The sequence below is a fragment of the Nerophis ophidion genome, linkage group LG19 (assembly GCF_033978795.1).
Source record: "Nerophis ophidion isolate RoL-2023_Sa linkage group LG19, RoL_Noph_v1.0, whole genome shotgun sequence".
Classification (NCBI taxonomy): Eukaryota; Metazoa; Chordata; class Actinopteri; order Syngnathiformes; family Syngnathidae; genus Nerophis; species Nerophis ophidion.
In genome coordinates, this window is record NC_084629.1 from 2,301,252 (window position 1) to 2,327,534 (window position 26,283).

At 39.3% G+C, this 26,283-nt stretch overlaps 1 protein-coding gene across 6 annotated transcripts in view; it reads left to right on the forward strand.

Moving 5' to 3' along the window:
* The window catches only part of galnt13 (UDP-N-acetyl-alpha-D-galactosamine:polypeptide N-acetylgalactosaminyltransferase 13), a 114,592-nt gene that overhangs the window by 32,660 nt on the left and 55,649 nt on the right, over positions 1-26,283 (forward strand). For all 6 annotated transcript variants that reach the window (XM_061878992.1, XM_061878988.1, XM_061878990.1 and 3 more), the window contains exons 4-7: positions 8,614-8,780; positions 10,107-10,314; positions 11,448-11,618; positions 19,058-19,175. In XM_061878992.1, the coding sequence (XP_061734976.1) occupies positions 8,614-8,780; positions 10,107-10,314; positions 11,448-11,618; positions 19,058-19,175 (664 nt within the window). The remainder of the gene's footprint in view (positions 1-8,613; positions 8,781-10,106; positions 10,315-11,447; positions 11,619-19,057; positions 19,176-26,283) is intronic.

Consider the following 26,283-nt stretch of genomic DNA (forward strand, 5'->3'; position numbering starts at 1 on the left):
TAGGGTCTGTACCAATGAACTGTAAACCCTGTCATAATACAAATAACTTTGCGGACAGTGCAAAAGACGTCTATCGTTTCTGCTGTATAAATATTGCAACAGCCTTGTCATTTTTTGAAGCACCTGCGTGCCGGAAATTTTCCACAGCTTTGCGGGATTTCTAAAACGCTGGCAATAACGTTTTTATGCTGGAGGGCAACCTTCTGGCCTAGTTGTGTCAGTCAGTCTTGTCACTCTGAATAGATAGGACTAAAGTAGCAAAGCTGTCTGTTCCAGTGGCGTCTTTCACCAGCTTTCACTCCCACTGTCATTCTGTATTCCGAATCACTCACTTAAGTGCCGGTTTGAGTTCATCTCAATTGTCACCACTGATGGGCATCTTATCAAATATCCAAGAACATGTTGGTACTGATGTCAATACTAGTTTTTCATTCTCCTCTTTCTCTAAAAAGCATCTTTTCAGAAATCTCAAATGATGCTTGTTGAGTTACTAAGAGACTGCCCAACCCATCCATCCATTTTCTACCGCTTATTCCCTTTTGGGGTCGCGGGGGGCGCTGGCGCCTATCTCAGCTACAATCGGGCGGAAGGCGGGGTACACCCTGGACAAGTCGCCACCTCATCGCAGGGCCAACACAGATAGACAGACAACATTCACACTCACATTCACACACTAGGGCCAATTTAGTGTTGCCAATCAACCTATCCCCAGGTGCATGTCTTTGGAAGTGGGAGGAAGCCGGAGTACCCGGAGGGAACCCACGCATTCACGGGGAGAACATGCAAACTCCACACAGAAAGATCCCGAGCCTGGATTTGAACCCAAGACTGCAGGACCTTCGTATTGTGAGGCAGACGCACTAACCCCTCTGCCACCGTGAAGCCGACTGCCCAACCTTTAAAACTAAATTTCCAATTGAGTTCTGTTAAATCAATCAATTAAACTAGATTTTTAAAGCCCCCTACAACAGCAAGAGCTGAACCAAAGTGATGAACAACAGTTAGGGGTGTAATGATACGTGTTTTTGTATTGAACTGTTTCAGTACGGGGGTGTACTGAACCAGTTTCTAACTAAAGTCTTAACAAGGTGCTTTGCTTCTTCTGCCTCTGTCTCACAAACCCATCTGATTGGTTCCATATATAGCGGTAACAGCCAATCAGCAGTGCATATTCAGAGCGCATGTAGTAAATGCTTCAGCGTCGAGCAGATAGGTGTTTAGCAGGTGAGCATTAGGCAGCGTACTCTCCCCAAATGATAACAAACACCTCCCAGTCAACTACTACAAACATCAGTATGAGCCTGTTGACCTTCTAGAAACTTAAACTGCAGCTCAGCTCGCTCGCAGTTCTGGCTTGAGGTGAAGGCTAATTACCTTTTAGCGTAACATTAGCTCATTTTGCGGCGTGTGTGTGTGTGTGTGTGTGTGTGTGTTTTACGGACAGAAAAGCTTTGAATGGCAGGGTCCCTGCTATCACATGTTGATACAAATATAACATTTACATAATAAAAATCAATTACAGGCTTCCCAAATGCTGTGATAATTTAAGCATGATGAGTTGACTTGAAACTGTTTAATGTTGCACTTTTTTTATGTAGAAGAAAGTTTTGTCATTTTATTTCATCTGAGCAACAATTTGAGGTAGTTTAATGTTGATTAACGCGGGCAGAATTATTCTAGTGTTCCCAATGTTAAAAGGATAAAGCCATTGTTTACAAATTTGGTAAATAAATAACCCAAACATCTATATTTTGTTGTTTTCTTACTGTACCGAAAATGAACCAAACCGTGACCTCTAAACTGAGGGTCGTACCGAACCAACATTTTTGTGTAGCGCTACACCCCTAACAACAGTGCAAGAAAGAAACAGGCCACATCGCAATACATATCTTCATATTTTGCCTTTGCCTTGAATGAACATTTGATGCATATAATCACAGCAGTATGATGATTCTATGTGTCTACATTCAAACAGTTTTCTTCATACTGCATTAATATTAATATATGCTCATTTTAAACTTTCATGCAGAGAGAGGAATCACAACTGAGTCAATTTACCAATACTGCATTTATTAAACAGTTATTAAGCAGTGGCACGAACATTCATGTCATTTGTGAATTATATTTTATATAGCGCTTTTCTCTAGTGACTCAAAGCGCTTTACATAGTGAAACCCAATATCTAAGTTACATTTAAACCAGCGTGGGTGGCACTGGGAGCAGGTGGGTAAAGTGTCTTGCCCAAGGACACAACGGCAGTGACTAGGATGGCGGAAGCGGGAATTGAACCTGCAACCCTCAAGTTGCTGGCACGGCCACTCTACCAACCGAGCTATACCGCCCCAAAAACAGAAAGTGCAAGATTGTCGTAGACATTTTAAAACAAGCTATTTGTGCACTTTTGTGCATGATGTCACTAAGATGACACTAAAACAACACTAAATTAAAGTGCACTTTTTGTGCAGAACACCACTACGATAGTTAAAAACAAATAAAGTGCACTTTTGTGCATGATGTCACACAAGATATTTCAATAAGCGTCACATAAAAACGAGCTGCATATCAAATAATATATGTACTACGGTGTTGATGTAGAAATAGTTGCTTTGGCATTTTGTGGGTGTGGCACCGAACAGAGATGTTGACATGCAGTTTTAAGCACTCTTCATTCTCCAGCGGTTGACTTTTCAAATGATGCTACAAATTAGCAGTGCTGCTACTTTTTGGAGCAACGCTTCTGCCGTATAAATGTCCAACATGTTCCCGCTTGAAGCCAAACCACCGCCAGACGATGCACCCAGTGCTGTTTTTCTTGGGAATTGATTCTTCTTCTGCCGCTTTTTTACCAGATTTGCACCTTCTCTTTTTCTCGTATTACCACTCACAACACACCGTTAGCATCACAGCTAATGTTACACATGTCGCTACCTCTCTGCTCGGAGAGGGCGTGTGACGCTGCACGTGTGACGTATTTAAAAGAAGGTGCGCTTGTTTTAAGTCTCTGTGAGAAGGAGAGACAAGAAAGAGGGAGAAATGCATGTAGTTTAATGCCTGCAGCTAAAAGCAACTGCGTGAGAACGTATACTGGAATATCATGATATAGTCATTTTCTATATCGCACAGAGACAAACCCGCTATATATCGAGTATATCGATATATCGCCCAGCCCTACTTTAAGGTTTATTGGCGCTATGTACTCCTCCCTACATCCATGTACACTGCGGCGTTTTAAGAAGTCATACATATATATTTTTTTAAACCGATACCGATATTTTTGATACCGATCCCGACAATTTCCGATATTACATTTTAAAGCATTTATCGACTGATAATATCGGCAGCCCGATATTATCGGACATCTCTAGGCACTAGCCTACTCAGTGGCCTAGTGGTTAGAACAGGGGTCACCAACCTTTTTGAAAGCAAGAGCTACTTCTTGGGTACTGATTAATGCGAAGGGCTACCAGTTTGATACACACTTAAATAAATTGCCAGAAATAGCCCATCCATCCATCCATCCATTTTCTACCGCTTTTTCCCTTTTGGGGTTGCGAGGGGTGCTGGCGCCTATCTCAGCTACAATCGGGCGGAAGGCGGGGTACACCCTGGACAAGTCGCCAATTTGCTCAATTTACTTTTAACTCTATGTTAATATTAATAATTAATGATATTTATCTTTGTAGAAACACTGATCATCTTAATGATTTCTCACAATAAATATATATAGAAACAGATAAATATAAAAAAAAAAAATCCGTCATACATTTTTTTTCCTTCTACGGAAAGTTTTTTGTAGAGAATAAATGATGAAAAAAACACTTAATTGAACGTTTTAAAAGAGGAGAAAACACGAAAAAAAATTAAAATTAAATTTTGAAACATAGTTTATCTTCAATTTCGACTCTTTAAAATTCAAAATTCAACCGAAAAAAAGAGGAGAAAAACTAGCTAATTTGAATCATTTTGAAAAAAGTAAAAAAAGAATTTATGGAACATCATTAGTCATTTTTTCTGATTAAGATTATTTTTAGAACATCCAATCTGCACTTTGTTAGAATATATAAAATATTGGACCAACCTATATTTCTAACAAAGACAAATCATTATTTCTTCTCGATTTTCCAGAACAAAAATTTTAAAAGAAATTCAAAAAACTTTGAAATAAAATTTAAATTTGATTCTACAGATTTTCTAGATTTGCCAGAATAATTTTTTTTAATTTTATTATAATACCTTTGAAGAAATATTTCCCAAATATTCTTCGTCGAAAAAACAGAAACTAAAATGAAGAATTAAATTAAAAATTATTTATTATTCTTTACAATAAAAAAATAAATTTTCTTGAACATTGATTTAAGTTGTCAGGAAAGAAGAGGAAGGAATTTAAAAGGTAAAAAGGTATATGTGTTTAAAAATTCTAAAATCATTTTTAAGGTTGTATTTTTTCCTCTAAAATTCATCCATCCATCCATCCATTTTCTACCGCTTATTCCCTTTCGGGGTCGCGGGGGGCGCTGGCGCCTATCTCAGCTACAATCGGGCGGAAGGCTGGGTACACCCTGGACAAGTCGCCACCTCATCGCAGGGCCAACACAAATAGACAGACAACATTCACACTCACATTCACACACTAGGGCCAATTTAGTGTTGCCAATCAACCTATCCCCAGGTGCATGTCTTTGGAGGTGGGAGGAAGCCGGAGTACCCGGAGGGAACCCACGCATTCACAGGGAGAACATGCAAACTCCACACAGAAAGATCCCGAGGCTGGATTTGAACCCAGGACTGCAGGACCTTCGTATTGTGAGGCAGACGCACTAACCCCTCTGCCACCGTGTCTTTCTGAAAGTTAGGAGAAGCAAAGTAAAAAAATAAATGCCATCCATCCATTTTCTACCGCTTATTCCCTTTCGGGGTCGCGGGGGGCGCTTGCGCCTATCTCAGCTACAATCGGGCGGAAGGCAGGGTACACCCTGGACAAGTCGCCACCTCATCGCAGGGCCAACACAGATAGACAGACAACATTCACACACTAGGGACCATTTAGTGTTGCCAATCAACCTATCCCCAGGTGCATGTCTTTGGAGGTGGGAGGGGCCTATCCCCAGGTGCATGTCTTTGGAGGTGGGAGGAAGCCGGAGTACCCGGAGGGAACCCACGCATTCACAGGGAGAACATGCAAACTCCACACAGAAAGATCCCGAGCCTGGATTTGAACCCAGGACTGCAGGACCTTCATATTGTGAGGCAGACGCACTAACCCCTTTATTTAAACAAGTGAAGACCAAGTCTTTCAAATATTTTCCTGGATTTTCAAATTCTATTTGAGTTTTGTCTCTCTTAGAATTAAAAATGTCGAGCAAAGCGAGACCAGCTTGCTAGTAAATAAATAACATTTAAAAAATAGAGGCAGCTCACTGGTAAGTGCTGCTGTTTGCGCTATTATCTGCTCCTCATGGGCTACCTGGTGCCCGCGGGCACCGCGTTGGTGACCCCTGTGTTAGAGTGTCTGCCCTGATATCGGTAGGTTGTTAGTTCAAACCCCGGCTGAGTCACACCAAAGAATATAAAAATGGGACCCATTTCCTCCCTGCTTGGCACTTAGCATCAGGGGCTGGAATTGGGGGTTAAATCACCCAAAAATATTCCCGGGCGCGGCCCCCGCTGCTGCTCACTGCTCCCCTCACCTCCCAGGGGGTGATCAAGGGTGATGAGTCGAATGCAGAGAATAATTTTGCCACACCTAGTGTGTGTGTGACAATCATGGGTACTTTAACGAGCGAACCGCCCTCACGAGAACATAATACAATTGGGGCCTCACCTACTTCTTGAAAAAACTCATTTTCTTGGGCATATTTTTGAGTTTTCTGCTGACCCTAGACTCTCACCATAAGAATTAAAAAGTCTAATCATTCAGCCTTCGACATAACTGAATTGGCCACGTAGGCTTCAAAAATGTTATTCTAATGCAGGGGTCGGGAACCTTTTTGGCTGAGAGAGCCATGAAAGCCAAATATTTCAAAATGTATTTCCGTGAGAGCCATATCATATTTTTTTAACACTGAATACAACTAAATGCGTGCATTTTTGAGACCAACATCTTTAGAGTATAATAAGTTTCTTATTCTTTTTAATAACATTGTTATTCTAAAGCTAACCAATAATAAATATAATACTTTTTCCATTAATGCGACTTCTTGAACAGGTGCGGTAGAAAACGGATGGTTGGATTAAAATGCATGAGAATGTTTTATAATTTTTAAGTTTTTTTAACACTGTGATTACCAGCGGAATTATTCATTACTTATCGTGCTGAGCAATGTCAGCTAAGATTTATCTGAGAGCCAGATGTAGTCATCAAAAGAGCCACATCTGGCTCTAGAGCCATAGGTTCCCTACCCCTGTTCTAATGTCATGATCCACTACTTGGATCATGGCATGTTCTGGTTTTGTTCTGTTTTGTTATCACCCTGTTCAGTATTTGCACCACAGTGCATATGTTTCTTTTACTTTTTATTCATAGCTGTATGTAGAAGTGTCTGCTTGTATCTGCTGCTTTAATGTCTTTAATGTCCTCTGTGTTCTTTGATGTTTGATGTTTCCCTCTTACACACATGGAAGAGGGCTGTGGACCATGGCTATGAGTTGTTGTTTTTTTTTTTTCCCTTTGCCTCAGTCTGCACCTGTATCTCATCTTTTTTGTAAGGGGCGCTGGAAGCCGGCAGACCCGTCAGCGATCCTGTTCTGTCTCCCTGTAATGTTTGTCTAAACTTGAATGGGATTGTGCTGAAAATTTTAATTTTCCTGACGGAATAAATAAAGTACTATCTAATCTAATTTGACATCCTTAGTTCCTGGTGGCACTTCCTGTTATGTTTCTGTTGCCTAGTTACGCATTTAGTGTCACCTGTCTCTTGTTTGTCGTCGCGCACCTGCCTCCTAATTTTCTGTCCCTACTTAAGCCTGCCCTTTTTGTTCCTTCGTCCTCGCAGTGTAGTTTGCTTTCCACGCAACAGGTGACGTCGCTATCCCGCTTTGTGGTAAATTCCTTTTGTTCTCGATTAGCTTCCATGCTATTTTATTTGTTTGTTTCCCTAGCTCACATGCTAGCGTATTTTGTTTCTTCTAGCTCATGCTAGTTCTGTTGGTTTGTTTATGGTGCCACTGTGCAAGTCTTTTTGTTCTCAGGTTGTTCTTTAGTATATAAATAATTCATCATTCCTACCTTCACGCTGTGTTCCATTCCGCTGCATCCACGAGAGAACGCAACTTCACCACGATGCCAGCAAAGCGTCACATCTATATTTCTATCAAACTGCTATGTCTGAGGTCTTGGCACATCCCAAAGCATTACTTTGTTTGACTCCACAGTGGGTTATTTTGTTTTGCAGTCCAAGTCAATTTTTAAAAAAGCAGAGAACTCCAATTTTTAAAGAAGATGACTGAATGCCAGCAACACACTTTTATTGCGAGGGAGCACACAATATAGGGGCAAAACTAATATGGAGTGGTACATCATTCTGTGTGAGTTATTTGAATAAATAAACTGCCCACGCATACATAATGAAGATGATTTAAGGATTCCCTGGCTGGAAGCAGTTTATAGTGTCCCGACTCTAAAGAACCACTTCACAGATAGTCCACAATGCGTGGGACTCTTTTTTGGGCTCCCATTCAACAGATAATACGTGGGCAAACGGATGATAACCGAAACATATTTTTGGCAATAATTTCATTTTTTTTTCATTTTTATTCATCTCATTCATTGATGTGCATTTAGAACGAAAAATAATTATATCACAATTATACAATTTAAATTCACACAATTTCTGAGAAGGAGCAGGATGAAGAAAATCTTATAATTTCCTGCCCCCTTTGACATAATACATTATCTTACTTCATGAATATCATTTAAGCCGACTCATATATCCAAATTTGATGAAACAATCAAAAACAAAAAACACAAGAAAAACACAACAAGTGCAAAACTTCATAAAGTATAAACCAAACCAAGAAAATAATAGTAATAATATAATATACACCTCACGGAATGATACAGAGCAAATACCAAACCAGACAAAAAATAAGTAAAATAATAAATAAAAAACAAAATGTAAACACTTATGGCTGTCCATATGATCTTATCGTTCTATCTTTATATATTTTTTTCAATTGGAATATATTTTTACAGTTTTTTATCTCGTTGTAAAGAGAATTCCACAATTTTACCCCCACCACTGATGTACACATTTGCTTTAAAGTTGTCCTTGAATATTGTTGTTTGAAATGACCTTTTCTTCTATGCTCTGTATTCTCAGAAGTGATGACAAACATTTTTTGTAAATTTGCTGGTAATGTTTTACTTCTAGCCTTAAACATGACACACAATGTCTGTAGCTTTACTAGCTCCTGTAGTTTCAATAGTCCAGAGTTAATAAATAAAATGTTAGTGTGTTCTAAGTAATCTACTTTATGAATAATCCTTGTAGTCAATGACAGAATTATACAAAAACTGGGACATGCGAAAACTGAGGTACCTCTGTATTCTCCTCTGTTGTATGAGCATTCCATACTCATGTACTAATCACTGGATTTGTCTTTTTGTCTGATTAGCTGTAAGACCAAGGTATACCCTGACAACTTGCCAAACACCAGCATAGTCATCGTGTTCCACAATGAGGCATGGAGCACCTTGCTGCGGACAGTCCACAGTGTCATCACCCGCTCCCCGAGGCACTTACTTGTGGAGATTCTACTGGTGGATGACTTCAGCGAGAGAGGTTGGTGAATGACTCTGTACTCAACCATGTCCAGATAACAAGACAGAGAACACTTAATCAATTAAGGGTTTTACTCTAATGGTATTATTCTCTCCAGCATGGCAGTATTTACACTTGGACATTCAAACCCTGTTTCCATATGAGTTGGTAAATTATGCTGGATGTAAATATAAACGGAATACAATGATTTGCAAATCCTTTTCAAGCCATATTCAGTTGAATATGCTACAAAGACAACATATTTGATGATAAAACTGATAAACATTGTTTTTTTTGTGCAAATAATCATTAACTTTAGAATTTGTTGCCAGCAATGCTTGACAAAGAAGTTGGAAAAGGTGGCAATAAATACTGAAAAAGTTGAGGAATGCTCATCAAACACTTATTTGGAACATCCCACAGGTGTGCAGGCTAATTGGGAACAGGTGGGTGACATGTTTGGGTATAAAAACAGCTTCCCAAAAAATGCTCAGTCTTTCACAAGAAAGGATGGGGCGAGGTACACCCCTTTGTCCACAACTGCGTGAGCAAATAGTCAAACAGTTTACGAACAAAGTTTCTCAAAGTGCAACTGCAATAAATTTAGGGATTTCAACATATACGGTCCATAATATCATCAAAAGGTTCAAAGAATCTGGAGAAATCACTCCACGTAAGCGGCATGGCCGGAAACCAACATTAAATGACCGTGTATCAAAAACCGACATCAATCTCTAAAGGATATCACCACATGGGCTCAGGAACACTTCAGAAAACCACTGTCACTAAATGCAGTTTGTCGCTACATCTGTAAGTGCAAGTTAAAGCTCTACTATGCAAAGCCAAAGCCATTTATCAACAACATCCAGAAACGCCGCCGGCTTCTGTGGGCCCAAGATCATCTAATACAAAAGTGTTCTGTGGTCTGACAAGTCCACATTTCAAATTGTTTTTGGAAATATTCGACATCGTGTCATCCGGACCAAAGGGGAAGCGAACCATCCAGACTGTTATTGACGCAAAGTTCAAAAGCCAGCATCTGTGATGGTATGGGGGTGCATTAGTGCCCAAGGCATGGGTAACTTACACATCAAAATAACTTACCCGTCAAAATAATTGCCCGGGCATGGTCTATATGCTCAAAAACATATTCAAAATAGCTAAAATATATATTATGAGAGTTTTAAGATCAATCAATGTTTACTTATATAGCCCTAAATCACTAGTGTCTCAAAGGGATGCACAAACCACAATAACAATACAATACGAGATTAAAAAAAATAGTCCTCTGTAGTTGACTAAGGGATTAATTTCTTGCTTTGTTAAGTCTCTTTTGCTGTAATTCAGACTTCTTAGGTAAAAAGTTGGAGGATTATGCGCAAACACTGGATGTGCCAGTTAAAATCCTAAGGATGGAGCAGCGTTCAGGTCTCATCCGAGCCAGATTGAGGGGAGCCGCTGCCACCAGAGGACAGGTTATCACTTTCCTGGACGCCCACTGTGAATGTACTGTCGGGTGGTTGGAACCCCTGCTGGTCCGCATCAAAGAGGACAGGTGGGAGACATATTGACAAATCAAATATTGTAAGGAACTAAGCTTGGCATTTTATGAACTGCCTCTTCACTCTCTCACATTGTTTATGAAACACATATGTTTTACTTTAGTGACTGCTTGTTTTGGTTGAGGTTCTTTCAGAATGTTTACATGCATATAAACTGTAATTACTAGTGATGTGCGATACCATAGCTTTTCTTTCTGATCCGATACTGAGTCAAATTTGGGCTGATATCAGCGATACCGATCCAATACTTGTGCAAATATACTTAATGTGACTGCTAAAATGTAAAAAGTTGTGTGATTTCAAATAGCAGTTATAGCTAAGAAAACAATGGTAAAAGTCTGAATGCAATGACAAAAAGCTGAAATGTTTAAACTTAAAAAATAATAATAATATACGTAGTCAGCTATAACACATCAGTTTGTCTTTAAATATATGTTTTTAGAATTATTATTATTTTTTTAAATGGTCCCCCAAACTAGACTTTTCGATAAGCAGCCCTTGGTGAAAAAAGTTAGGACACCCTTGATCTAAATCATTACAAGCGCCCAAAATAAATTGTACTTTAATTATAAACAAAGTTTGGTTGGATAGTTAATAAAAAAATGAAATTACTATTTTTGAATGAGTTAATTTAAATAGTTACAATAAGAAAAATAAACACTGTTAAATATGTGACTGAATACAGGCAGACTTTTTGATACACTAGGTTAATCAGTTACACCATTGTATTATTATTAATATTACTATCATTATTACTATTATTACATTTTTTTTCTATACTTACATGGGGAGAAAATAAACTGTAAAAATGTAACAATAAAAGACCAAAAATAATCGGTATATAATGAAAAAAATCTTAAAGGTTGAAAATAATTAATATTGATAATATAATACTAAGCTGACACAAAACAATATATATATATCAATATGGCCCTTGCATTCTTTGACTTTTCAGTATGCAGTATGTATGTATGATATTTAAATTTTAGAGATGAGAGGGACAAGTGGTAGGAAATGGATGGATATCGGCAGTATCTATATTTTGTTATCGATCCGCACATCACTAGTGATTACTGTGAGTTTATTTACTGTACGCTTCGTGATTCTGTTTTTTTTTTTGTTTCAGGACAGCAGTAGTGTGTCCCATCATTGACGTCATCAGTGACGAGTCCTTCGAATACATGGCCGGCTCTGACATGACCTACGGGGGATTTAACTGGAAGCTGAATTTTCGCTGGTACCCTGTTCCTCAGCGGGAGATGGATCGGCGTAAGGGTGACCGAACACTTCCTGTCAGGTATACACAATAGTTCTTTTTTAATTTAAAAGCTTTGGTATGAATGACTGACTTCTCTTATGGGATAAATGGTCTGAACAGGGACCGAGAGAAAGTGAGGTCCCGTATTTTCCGGACTATAATGCGTACTTATACTGTATCACTTTTTTTTTCCCAAAACTTGTCGTTGCGCCTAATAACCAGGTGCTCCTAATGTACGGAATAGTTCTGGTTTTGCTCACCGACCTCAAAGCATTTTTATTCGGTACATGGTGTAATGATAAGTGTGACCAGTAGATGGCAGTCAAACATAAGAGATACATAGTAAAAGGTATGATGACAAAATCACAACACCAAAATTTTCTGTGTTCCATGAAAAACATATAGAACAATACACACAGCACTCAAAAATCTATTAACATTTTTTAGTACGACTTTGGAAAGCTACGAAGCTGCTCCACTTGGTGGATTGTCGGTGCATTAAACATACGAGTATTATTATGGTGTGTGTACAAGATAAGTCATATCTGGCGTTTTGTTTCGCAATATTATGCAAAAGCAACTTTTTTTACCTTCTGGTACCTTCTGATCTGTATTTGGGATCTTCATAAATTCTGAAAAATTGCGCGTGTCCGCCTTTGTAGTCCGTAACGACGACATAGTCGATAGGCTTCTTCTTTTTCTCTATCTTCTTGTTGGGACATTCATCCTCTGCTGTTGCCATTTATAATATAAAGTACAGTAAAGTTCTTACTTATATCTGTCAGTAAACTCGCCATGAAAGCGCTAAAACATACCGGTGTAGTGAGTTTACATTATTCACCCAAGGAACTTTACTTATTAGAGTTCCAGTCAGACGTTTTTTTACGGGACATATTTTTGGCCTTGTTGTTTTCCCGGATGAGGAGATGCTACTCTTAGTTATTGATTGAAGTAAAGTCTGAAGGTCATTAAAACAGTTAGCGCCATCTTTTGACACTTCTTCCACTCCCGTCCTTTGCACGCTACACCGCTACAACAAAGATGACGGGGAGAAGACGCTGTCGAAGGTGAGCCACGTAAATAAGACCGCCCACAAAACGGCGTATCCGGAGGCGACTGTCAGAAAGTGGCTTGAAGATGATCCGTAAAAAATACTCAGTGCAACATTTTGACCAAAGAACTACCATTACATGTTATGTAGACCACAAGGAAGTGTTTCACGTTCAGAAAAAAAATAAAAAGATAATATGACTCCTTTAATGCGCCTTTTATATGAAAACGACCAAAATAGACCATTCATCGGCAGTGCGCCTTATAGTCTGGTGTGCCCTATGGTCCGTAAAATACGGTACACAAAACGGGTTTACCACAGTTAATGTCCTCACCACAGAAACGCTTATTAAAAAAAATAGAAAAAATACTGTCACTTTTGTGAAGTGAAGTGAATTATATTTATATAGCGCTTTTCTCTAGTGACTCAAAGCACTTTACATAGTGACACCCAATATCTAAGTTACATTTAAAGCAGTGTGGGTGGCACTGGGAGCAGGGGGGTTAAAGTGTCTTGCCCAAGGACACAACGGCAGTGACTAGGATGGCTGAAGCGGGAATCGAACCTGCAACCCTCAGGTTGCTGGCACCAACCGAGCTATACTGCCCCACTTTTGATGCAAGCATACAAAGACAATGTTGTTTTTACACACCTATATGAGCACAATATATAAAGGGGACCTATGATTAATTAATTAATTGTAATTAATTACAATAAAATGCCAAAGCTTCAAATCATCAAGCATTTTGGCATGCAGTTTAGGATACCTTTGTTCACTGGGTTTTGCAGTCTGGCTATGTAGTGACGTCACCGCCAGACAAAATCACTTATTTAGACATTAAGTAAAGGTCTCAGGAGGTCCTCCCCCTCTGCTTCAGGCTCGGAGAAAACACACAAAAAAAGGTAAGCTAAAGTATTACCGTATTTTTCGGACTATAAGTCGCATTTTTTTCATAGTTAGGCGACATATACTCCGGAGCGACTTATGTGTGAAATTATTAACACATTACCGTAAAATATCAAATAATATTATTTAGCTCATTCGCGGAAGAGACGAAGAAAATGTCAGAAATCGTCACACAGACGTCAACCAATAAGAATTCGGCAGGGGAAAATCATGGCAGAAGTGCATTGTGGGTCGTGGAATGCTAACTGCTATATGCTATATGCTACTGCCGTAGCTATTAAAATTGATCATTTCATCATTGGCGGTAACTCATAAAAACTGAGAAGGGCTGAACAAAAATGGCACCAAAAAGGAAATCATGTGCTGGACGTAGTGAAATATGCAGCAGAAAGCGACAAGAAGAGGCGGCGCTTACCTTTGAAGTTGGCAGAGTTGTTTAGAAGCGACATCGAGGAAAAAGATTTCATGGGATTTATCGATTAGGAGTGACAGATAGTTTAGCATGTTCTATATGTTATAGTTATTTGAATGACTCTTACCATAATATGTTAGCTTAACATAGCAGTTGCTTATTTATGCCTCATATAACCTACACTTATTCAGCCTCTTGTTCACTATTCTTTATTTATTTTAAATGTGTATTCTTGGTGTTGGATTTTATCAAATAAATTTCTCCCCAAAATGCGACTTATACTCCGGTGCGACGTATATATGTTTTTTCCTTCTTTATTATGGATTTTCGGTCGGTGCGACGTATGCTCCGGAGCGATTTAGAATCCGAAAAATACGATATATTCATTTAATCTTCACAACACCAATGTGCGACATGCAGGGACATAATCGCTGGTAAAAGTAGCTGTTTTTATTGCAGAGTCTGAATCGATCGGCTAGTGTGCCGTTGTATATGCGGATATTTAAACAGTGTGCATTTTGAAAAGATAAAACATGATACTTTTGGAGAAGGTGGGGTGTGGTTTTTAATTTGGAATCTGGGAATGCCTCCAGAATTGAACATCTTGCAGACAGACTCACCTAAAACGGGTTATAAAAGTTACTGTGGAGCAAGAATTACACCAACATATACCAAATAAGTATTATCTGGATCACAAGGAAGTGTTTTAAATCAGTGGTCCCCAACCACCGGGCCGCTCGATCAGTACCGGGCTGCAGAATAATTTTTTATTAATTTTTAAAAATTATTATTTATTTTTTATTTTTATTAAATCAACATAAAAAACACAAGACAAAAAGGTTGGGGACCACTGTTTTAAATGACATATTGTAATTCCTAAAAGAGCAGAATTAATTTTATTGTCTACTCTGATGTGAATTATATTTTTGAAGTGAATTATATTTTATATAGCGCTTTTTCTCTAGTGACTCAAAGCGCTTTACATAGTGAAACCCAATACCTAAGTTACATTTAAACCAGTGTGGGTGGCACTGGGAGCAGGTGGGTAAAGTGTCTTGCCCAAGGACACAACGGCAGTGACTAGGATGGCGGAAGCAGGAATCGAACCGGCAACCCTCAAGTTGCTGGCACGACCACTCTACCAACCGAGCTAAACCGCCCCATGAAAATTAAAACAGTAGATATTAGTGTTTCCATTTAAAGGCCTACTGAAATGAGATGTTCTTATTTCAACGGGGATAGCAGCTCCATTCTATGTGTCATACTTCATCATTTCGCGATATTGCCATATTTTTGCTGAAAGGATTTAGTAGAGAACATCGACGATAAAGTTTGCAACTTTTCGTCGCTAATAAAAAAGCCTTGCCTGTACCGGAAGTAGCAGACAATGTGCGCGTGACGTCACGGGTTGTGGAGCTCCTCACATCTGAACATTGTTTACAATCATGGCCACCAGCAGCAAGTGCAATTTGGACTGAGAAATCGACGGGTTTCCCATTAATTTGAGCGAGGATGAAAGATTTGTGGATGAGGAAAGTTAGAGTGAAGCACTAAAAAAAAAAAAAAAAAAAAAAAAGATAAGGCGACGGCTCCAGGCGACGACAGTGTGAGCGTTTCAGATGTAATTAGACGTTTTACGTAGTACGTTTTCATAACATGGTCACTACTGCCTACTTTGTCTTGTTATATTCTTATTTTACTGTTATATTGTTATTCCCATTGTTTTTATTCTTTTTGTAATATTTCTCTATTTTGTTTCCTTTTAAGCCCCCATTATTTACTTTTTACTCTTTTTTAAATTGATCTCAACTCTGTACACTGCTGCTGGAATTTTAATTTTCCTGAAGGAACTCACCTGAAGGAATCAATAAAGTACTATCTATCTATCTATCTATCTATCTATCTATCTATCTAGACACATTTACTAGGATAATTCTGGAAAATCCCTTATCTGCTTATTGGGTTAATAGTGTTTTAGTGGGATTATAAAGTCATACCTGAAAGTCGGAGGGCTGCGGTGAACGCCAGTGTCTCTGAGAGAAGCCAATGATCACAGCTGCCTTTTTGACAGCTACAGGAGGAGGTAGCATAATCCACCCAAGTCTCCGGTAAGAGCCGACTTAATATCACAATTTTCCCATCCAAAAACTTGCTGGTTGAAATCGAGGAACATGTTCGCTTGACCGCTCTGTGTTAAAGCTTCACAACAAACAAAGAAACACCGGCTGTGTCTCGGTTGCTAAAGGCAGCTGCAATCCACTGCTTTCCACCAACAGCATTCTTCTTTGACGTCTCCATTATTAATTGAACAAATTGCAAAAGATTCAGCAACACAGATGTCCAAATTACTGTGTAATTATGCGATGAAAAGAGACGACTTTTAGCCGTGAGTGGTGCTGGGATACTATGTCCGCTACAACCCGAGACGTCACAAACACGCGTCATCATTCCGCGACGTCTTCAACAAGAAATTTAAAATTGTAATTTAGTGAACTAAACCGGCCGTATCGGCATGTGTTGCAATGTTAATCAGACTGCGTGGTTGCTAGTAGTAGGTTTCAGTAGGCCTTTAATAGCAATCTATCGGTGTTGCTGGGTAGCGGGGTGATGTAGATTCAGGGTTCGTACAGGTGCTTAAAAACCTTGAAAATGCTTGGATTTTAATGTTGTGTTTTCAAGGTTTGAAGAATGCTTGAATTTTAAGTGCTTAGAAATATTCATCATATTTCTCGGCATTTTGACTCAAAAGGCACATTCTAAAATAGAAAAAAAATCAAATACGTTTTCTTAAAAATGAAAGCTACAGGCGTGATCTGTTGGCTTTGCACGAGCCCTTACATTAGGTTGTTGTCATGCCAGAGCCGTATATATGGCTCTCTGTCGCCCCCAAGAGGACAGTGGTGCATCATGCCGGGAGGTTGTCGTTTTAATGAACATTGGATGGAACTTATTAGTCCGTTATTGGGCTTGTTTGTACTGTGAAGGTCATGTAATGTATAATTTGTAACCTTTTTCACAAATTAGAGCTGAGTTAATATGAATGATTTTGTAGTTCTTACACAACATGATTGTATGCATTTCTTGCTCTTTATTTTCGTTGTCTACTTAACTTGCAAAAAAAGTTAACTTTTGTCTTTTTCTTAATTTCCTATCATAGCCACAGTTATAAGGCTAGATGTGCTTAATGAAAGGTGAATGAGGTATTGTGAAACAAACACAATATTGTCCTTTAATTTATTATCCTTATGTGGAACAGTTTTGTTATTAAATGAGTGATATTGAAATTTTGAGGGTGCGTATATTTATTTCACATTATGCAGTTTACAAGCACAAGTACGGTGTGAATCGATACGTGCTGTTCAATGTCATTGAGTGCTGTAAGTAAGAAAACGAACAAGAAATGTGAAAAACAACACAAATGGAGACACCTTTGCAAACACCAATGACATTGAATTGTCTACAGAAACACTGCTTCATTTTCTATGCCCCATACAGTTCATGATAACTGCTGGTTCAATATTAGGCTTAGGTTTTTAGCAGATTTCCTGTATTTTATGACCTCAAACCTAAAGGCTATAGATTGATTCACACTGGTTTTCGCCTTTTGAAGGGTACTGGAAAACCTTGAAAATTGATCTTGAAAGTCCTTAAAAAGTGCTTGAATTTGGCCATGGAAAAGGTGTACGAACCCTGTAGATTGTATATTATTTGCATGATTTACTGTGGATGCAAAATAAGGGAAATCTGAAGTGACACTTTCAAAGTAAAAGTTTTTAAAAAGAGTCCGTCCGTAAATTTGCACAAGCAGGGAGGATTCTTAAAGGGGAACATTATCAGCAGACCTATGTAAGCGTCAATATATACCTTGATGGTGCAGAAAAAAGACCATCTATTTTTTTAACCCATTTCCGAACTCTAAATGGGTGAATTTTGGCGAATTAAACGCAGTTCTGTTTATCGCGCTGGAGGTGATGACGTCAGAATGTGACGTCGCCGAGGTAACACACCCACCATTTTCATTTTCAACACATTACAAACACCGGGTCTCAGCTCTGTTATTTTCCGGTTTTTTGACTATTTTTTGGAACCTTGGAGACATCATGCCTCGACGGTGTGTTGTCGGAGGGTGTAACAACACTAACAGGGAGGGATTCAAGTTGCACCACTGGCCCCAAGATGCCAAAGTGTCTGCCGCCAGACCCCCATTGAATGTGCCAGAGTGTCTCCACATTTGACCGGCGATGCTAAGGCAGACATGGCACAGAGATGTATGGATAACCTGCAGATGCATTTGCAACGATAGTCAACGAAATCACAAAGGTGAGTTTTGTTGACTGCCAGCTAATCGATGCTAACATGCTACGCTAATCGATGCTAACATGCTATTTACCGGCGGTGCTAAAGCAGACATGGCACAGAGATGTATGGATAACCTGTAGATGCATTTGCAACTATATTACGTTTCCTTCCACCCACATTTAATGCGAAACAAACACTTACCAATCGACGGATTTAAGTTGCTCCAGTGTCAAAAGATGCGAAAGTCCTGATTGTTTGGTCCGCACATTTTACCGGCGATGCTAACGCAGCTATTCGGCCATGCTATGGCTATGAATAGCGTCAATAGCTATTCGCTCAATAGCTTCAGTTTCTTCTTCAATACTTTCATACTCCAACCATCTGTTTCAATACATGCGTAATCTGTTGAATCGCTTAAGTCGCTGAAATCCGAGTTTGAATCCGAGCTAATGTCGCTATATCTTGCTGTGGTATTCCCATTGTTTGTTTACATTGGCAGCACTGTGTGACGTCACAGGGAAATGGCCAGTGTCTTCGCAGAGAGCGAAAATAAGGCACTTTAAAGCTTTATTTAGGGATATTCCGAGACCGGTAAAATTTTGAAAAAAACTTCAAAAAATACAACAAGCCACTGGGAACTGATTGTTATTGTTTTTAACCTTTTTGAAATTGTGATAATGTTCCCCTTTAACAATGTGCGCCAAATATATTTGTGGCGGTACAAACTTATCCGGGGCGTACCGCCATCAATAAATGAATGTATTGGAGACAATGAATTGGTTGTTGTCTAATTCTATGTTATTCTCCAGAACCCCCACCATGGCAGGAGGGCTGTTCTCTATAGACAAAACATACTTTGAAGAAATAGGAAGCTACGATCCAGGAATGGATATCTGGGGTGGAGAGAACTTAGAGATGTCGTTCAGAGTGAGTGACAGCACGTTTTACCACTTTCATACACACTTCATTTAAATTCACATGTTAGTTGGTGCCTAGCCTGAAGTAGGTGGTGTTTGTAGACCAGTGTTTTACAAACTTTTTTGAGGGCAAGCCACCAGCAGAAAATGTTAAAAAACAAAACTCCACCTGGTTGTCGTGCCTTATTTTGAGTTAGTTGGTGTTGTCCTGTGTGTGGTACTTTATTTCTTGTCTTGCGCTGTTATTTTGGTGGCCCTTCCTGTTTTGTTGGTGTTTTCCTGTAGCAGTTCCATGTCTTCCTTTGAGTGCTATTCCACACACCTGCTTTGCGTTAGCAAGCAATTCTATTTACGTTGTTGCTATCCTTCTTTGCGTGTACATTGATTGTCATTTCATGTACTTTGTAGACACCGTAAGTTTTTGCTGTCGTCCAGCATTCTGTTTTCTGTTTATTTTGTAGCCAATTCAGTTTTACTTTCATTTTGCATAGCCATCGCCTTTTCTTTTCTCTTTCCTTTTTGTTCATTTTCGGTTGAAGTATTACATACCTTTTTACCTGCACCCTGCCTCCAGATGTGTTCTGCATATGGGGATCACAACGAACCATCCTCATCTCACCCGACACATTCTGACTTTAACAAAGTAATTACCTACCTGCTGCCACCTACTGACATGGAGTATTACGTGGTTACCCTGCCTGAGTTTTACAAACCCCGTTTCCATATGAGTTGGGAAATTGTGTTGGATGTAAATATAAACGGAATTCAATGATTTGCAAATCCTTTTCAAGCCATATTCAGTTGAATGCACTACAAAGACAACATTTTAATGTTCAAACTCATGAACTTTATTTTTTTTTGCACATAATAATTAACTTGGAATTTCATGGCTGCAACACGTGCCAAAGTAGTTGGGAAAGGGCATGTTCACCACTGCGTTACATCACCTTTTCTTTTAACAACACTCAATAAATGTTTGGGAACTGAGGAAACTAATTGTTGATGCTTTGAAAGTGGAATTCTTTCCCATTCTTGTTTTATGTAGAGCTTCAGTCCTTCAACAGTCCGGGGTCTCCGCTGCCGTATTTTACGCTTCATAATGCGCCACACATTTTCGATGGAGACACGTGCTGATGTGGCTTGGCATTGTCTTGCTGAAATAAGCAGGGGCGTCCATGAAAAAGATGGCGCTTGGATGGCAGCATATGTTGTTCCAAAACCTGTATGTACCTTTCGGCATTAATGGGGCCTTCACAGATGTGTAAGTTAGCCATGTTTTGGGCACTAATGCACCCCCCAACCATCACCCCCAACTTTGCGTCGATAACAGTCTGGGTGGTTTGCTTCCTCTTTGGTCCGGATGACACGATGTCGAATATTTCCAATAACAATTTGAAATGCGGACTCGTCAGACCACAGAACACTTTTCCACTTAGCATCAGTCCATCTTAGATGATCTCGGGCCCAGAGAAGCCTGCGGCGTTTCTGGATGTTGTTGATAAATGGCTTTTGCTTTGCATAGTAGAGCTTTAACTTGCAATTACAGATGTAGCGACCAACTGTATTTAGTGACAGTGGTTTTCTGACGTGTTCCTGAGCCCATGTGGTGATATCCTTTAGAGATTGATGTTGGTTTTTGATATAGCGCTGTCTGAGGGACCAATGCTGCTTTCCGGCCATGCCGCTTACGTGGGGTAATTTCTCCAGATTTTCTGAACCTTTTGATGATATTATAGACCGTAGATGTTGAAATCCCTACATTTCTTGCAATGTCACTTTGAGAAAGGTTGTTCTTAAACTGTTTGACTATTTGCTCACGCAGTTGTGGACAAAGGGGTGTACCTCGCCCCATCCTTTCTTGTGAAAGACTGAGCATTTTTGGGGGAGCTGTGTTTATACCCAATCATGGCACCCACCTGTTCCCAGTTAGCCTGCACACCTGTGGGATGTTCCAAAAATGTTTTATTTGTAATTTTGAAGAATTCCTCTGATTGTGCATTAACTATTTCTGTTCAAAATTGTTAGAAATGTCACATGTTAAATGTTTAAATACTAACTGTCAGTTTGATGTACTGTGCTGACTGTACTACTATATGAGTATGTATTTTCTATTGTTTTATTAAAAATAAAACAGCAAGGTCCATTTGGCTGTCATCCATTTTAGTTATGAGACACAATTGTGTCAAAGTAAATTTTTTTTTTCATGCTTCAAATAAGAAATTATTACTTTAAAAAAGTAGTTTTATACTTGTTGCGGGGTTGTTCTCCCAGGAAGGCCTGGTGAGCAGGTATAAACATGATTTAATCTTGAATCTCAAAAAGGTAACAACAAAAGGGCGCACAAGGCGAAAGCACAACTTGACGCAAGAAACAAAACTAACACTTAGACAGAACTATGGACATGAAACAAAAGTATCTAACTGTGGCATGAATAAACGAAACTTACTTGGCAAGGACCAAAAGAACAGAGGCATTGCATGAAACAAGCAAGACTTGCTGTGGCAAGAACAGAGCATGAAACGAACAATGACGCCGGGCCAACTGACTGGCAAAGACGATCTTAAACGCCTACTGAAATGAGATTTTCTTATTCAAACGGGGATAGCAGGTCCTTTCTATGTGTCATATTTGATCATTTCGCGATATTGCCATATTTTTGCTGAAAGGATTTAGTAGAAAACATCGACGATAAAGTTCGCAACTTTTGGTCGCTAATAAAAAAGCCTTGCCTGTACCGGAAGTAGCAGACGATGACGTCACCGGTGTGAGGGCTCCTCACATCCTCACATTGTTTATAATGGGAGCCTCCAGCAGCAAGAGCTATTCGGACCTAGAAAACGACAATTTCCCCATTAATTTGAGCGAGGATGAAAGATTTGTGGCTGAGGATATTGATGCGAAGGACTAGAAAAAAAAAGCGATTGCATTGGGAGCGATTCAGATGTTTTTAGACACATTTATTAGGATAATTCTGGGAAATCCCTTATCTTTCTATTGTGTTGCTAGTGTTTTAGTGAGTTAAATAGTACCTGATAGTCGGAGGGGTGTGTCCACGGGTGTGTTGACACCAGTGTCTGAGGGAAGTCACGGCAGCTGCATGGACGGCGCAAGCTCCGCAGATCTCCGGTAAGAGGCGACTTTTTACCACAATTTTCTCACCGAAACGTGCCGGTTGACCAGTGGTCGGGAACCATGTAAAGCAGTGGTGTCAAACTAAAATACAGAGTGGGCCAAAATTTTAAACGGAACAAAGCCGCGGGCCAAGGTTGAACAAATGAACCTTTTAATAGGGACCCAAACAAGTTTTGCATTAAATATCGAACAAGCAAGGCTTATATAACTTTAGTGACATGCAAAATCCAGTTTCAAATAATAATAATTAAAAAAATATCAATGGCATATCAAATAAAATGTAAATAAAAACGTTATGCCTTTTTTTCTATTTGCAATCTTCTGAGGTAAATATCAATTTTTTTTCACAAGCTAATAATACATTTGAAAATAAAATAACAATAATGAATGAACCAAACATTCAAGCTTTAAAGTAGCAAGAGAAAATGCATGAATAAAACGTTAATTATTGCTCAGTTTGCTGGAAGTTTCCCGGAAGAGTTAGTGCTGCAAGGGGTTCTGGGTATTTGTTCTGTTGTGTTACGGTCATTCTTGTTTGGTGTGGGTTCACGATTTGTAACAGTGCTAAAGTTGTTTATACGGCCACCCTCAGTGTGACCTGTATGACTGTTGACCAAGTATGCCTTACATTTACTTGTGCGTGTGTGTGTGTGTGTGTGTAAAAGCCACAAATATTATGTGACACGCTGTTAGTATGGAGGAAAAGCGGACGTGACGACAGGTTGTAGAGAACGCTAAAGGCAGGGCCTTAAATGCACGCCCCCAACTGGAAATCGGTAGAAATTCGGGAGAATGGTTGCCCCGGGAGATTTTCGGGAGGGGCACTGAACTTCGGGAGTCTATCGGGAAAATTAGGAGGGTTGGCAAGTATGAGTATTAGCAGTGTATGCGGTGTTACAGCAGCTGTATAACACCGGCGGGCCAGCTCTAATGCTAAATTGATATTGCCTCAAGGGCCAAATTAAATTAAACGGCGGGCCATATTTGGCCCGCGGGCCAGAGTTTGACACCCATGATGTGAAGCTTCACCTCCGGGAATTTTAAACAAGGAATCACCGTGTGTTTGTGTGGCTAAAGGCTAAAGCTTCCCACCTCCATCTTTCTACTTTGACTTCTCCATTATTAATTGAACAAATTGCAAAAGATTCAGCAGCACAGATGTCCAAAATACTGTGTAATTATGCGATGAAAAGAGACGACTTTTAGCCGCAAGTGGTGCTGGGCTAATATGTCCCCTCCAACCCGAGACGTCACACGTACGCGTCATCATACGTGTCATCATTCCGCGACGTTTTCAACAAGAAACTCAGCGAGAAATTTAAAGTTGTAATTTAGTAAACTAAAGCGGCCGTATTGGCGTGTGTTGCAATGTTAATATTTCATCATTGATATATAAACTATCAGACTGCGTGGTCGCTAGTAGTGGCTTTCAGTAGGCCAGGGGTAGGGAACCTATGGCTCGGAGCCAGATGTGGCTCTTTTGATGACTGCATCTGGCTCTCAGATAAATCTGAGCTGACATTGCTTAACACGATAAATAATGAATAATTCCACTTGTAATCACAGTGTTAAAAATAACGTTTAAAATATGAAACATTCTCATGCTTTTTTATGTTCAAGAAGTTGCGTTAATGGTAAGAAGTCATTATTATTGGTTAGTGTGGGGCTTGTCCTCCTGGGGGTTCTTCAGACCACCAAGCACCGACATGAGAGCCAGTTTCAGGGTTACAATATTGTTTTATTTTTCAATAAGTCTCTCAGTTGCTTTCCAGCAATTGTCTTTTTCTCTTTCGTCCTCACTCACGCTCTGGCTCCATCCCCAACCCCGTCTCACCTCGTGGCTGCTGCTTATAACAGAGCGACAGGTGATTAGATAACAAGGGCCAGGTGTGCCATCTACGCACCTGTCGCTGATTTCGAGGCCGGTCCTGGCAACACCCTGCTTCGCTGCAGGCCCGCAGGCCACGCCCTCTCCACAGTTAGCTTCAGAATAATAATGTACTTACAAAGAATAAGAGACCTATTATACTCTATAAATGTTGGTCTTACTAAAAAAGTCACGTTTTTAGTTGTGTTCAGTGTTACCAAAAATGTTATATGGCTCTTAAGGAAATACATTTTAAAATACTTGGCTTCTTGGCTCTCTCAGCCAAAAAGGTTCCCGACCCCTGCAGTAGGCCTTTAAATACTGCCTCTGATTAGTGCTCGGGTAGTAGGTGAGCGGGCGGGCACTAATCAGACACAGGTGAACACAATAAGTAACCATGGCGCCAAAACAAGGGAGTGAAAAAACAGGAAGCAATGGAGTCTTAAACAAAACAGAACATAACTAAACAAAACATAATCACAAGACATGACATGATATTCTAGTTTCAAGCATGATTTACTCAATATAGATCATAAAATCTCAGCTACAAGCTGTATTATCTTACGGAGATCATTTAGGACCAAAACCCTTAAAACAAGTAAAACACTGTAACATAAAATCTGCTTAGTGAGAAGAATTATCTTATCACACAGAAAATAAGTAGATATCACACGTATTTGAGATATTTAATCTTACTTACATTTCAGTATTTGCAGTGTGTTGCATGCTTAAAATCCTGGCTGACCAGTTACCGTATTTTTCGGACTATAAGTCGCAGTTTTTTTCATAGTTGGGCCGGGGGTGCGACCTATAATCGGGAGCGACTTATGTGTGAAATTATTAACACATTACCGTAAAATATCAAATATAGGGATGCACCGATTAATCGGTAACTGAATATATTCGGCCGAATATGGCAAAAAAAGCCCCATTCGGCCTTCGGTGGAATGAGTTAAAAACAAGGCCGAATAATGGCGTGTGACGCAATGACGCAATTTTTTGACGCGGTGACGCAATCAACCAACGTGCAGTGACGTTGGGATATGTTGTGTACCTGTATAAGTGTATGAGGTTACAAGCACACACTTATTGACATTTACTTGAGCCTTCTGTTTACATTATTAGCCTGTTGTGTAGGCTACCTGTATAAGTGTATGAGGTTACAATGTTGTGTACCTGTATAAGTGTATGAGGTTACAAGCACACACTTATTGAGATTTAGTGGGGCCTCTGTTTACATTATTAGCCTGTTGTGTAGGCTACCTGTATAAGTGTATGAGGTTACAAGCACACACTTATTGAGATTTAGTGGGGCCTCTGTTTACATTATTAGCCTGTTGTGTAGGCTACCTGTATAAGTGTATGAGGTTACAAGCACACACTTATTGAGATTTACTTGAGCCTTCTGTTTACATTATTAGCATATCTACTGTGGCTAAGCAGACTTTTGCCAAAAGGACAATAATTCATTTGTTGTGTGTTTATCCACTTTAATGCACTTTGTTTTTTTTTGGAATGCATGTTTTGTTTGAAGGCCTAATATAAATGAAAAACGTTGTGCTTTTTTGAAAAGCAAAGGCTACTGGAATATTAAAAAAATCTCAATATTCAATAAAAAAAATTACTTTATTTGAAAAACATGTCTAAATATTTATTCTAGGCTATTTATGCAATATAATTTTTTTTTTGAGAAACTGCATTCATTATTCGGCCTTCGGCCAAGCCTTTAAATTTTATTCGGCTTCGGCCACAAATTTTCATTTTGGTGCATCCCTAATCAAATAATATTATTTGGCTCATTCACATAAGAGACTAGACGTGTAAGATTTCATGGGATTTATCGATTAAGAGTGACAGATTGTTTGGTAAACGTATAACATGTTCTATATGTTATAGTTATTTAAATGATTCTTACCATAATATGTTAGGTTAACATAGCAGGCACCTTCTTAGTTGGATATTTATGCCTCATATAACCTACACTTATTCAGCCTGTTGTTCACTATTCTTTATTTATTTTTTTTAATTGCCTTTCAAATGTCTATTCTTGGTGTTGGGTTTTATCAAATACATTTCCCCCCAAAATGCGACTTATACTCTAGTGCAGTGGTCCTCAACC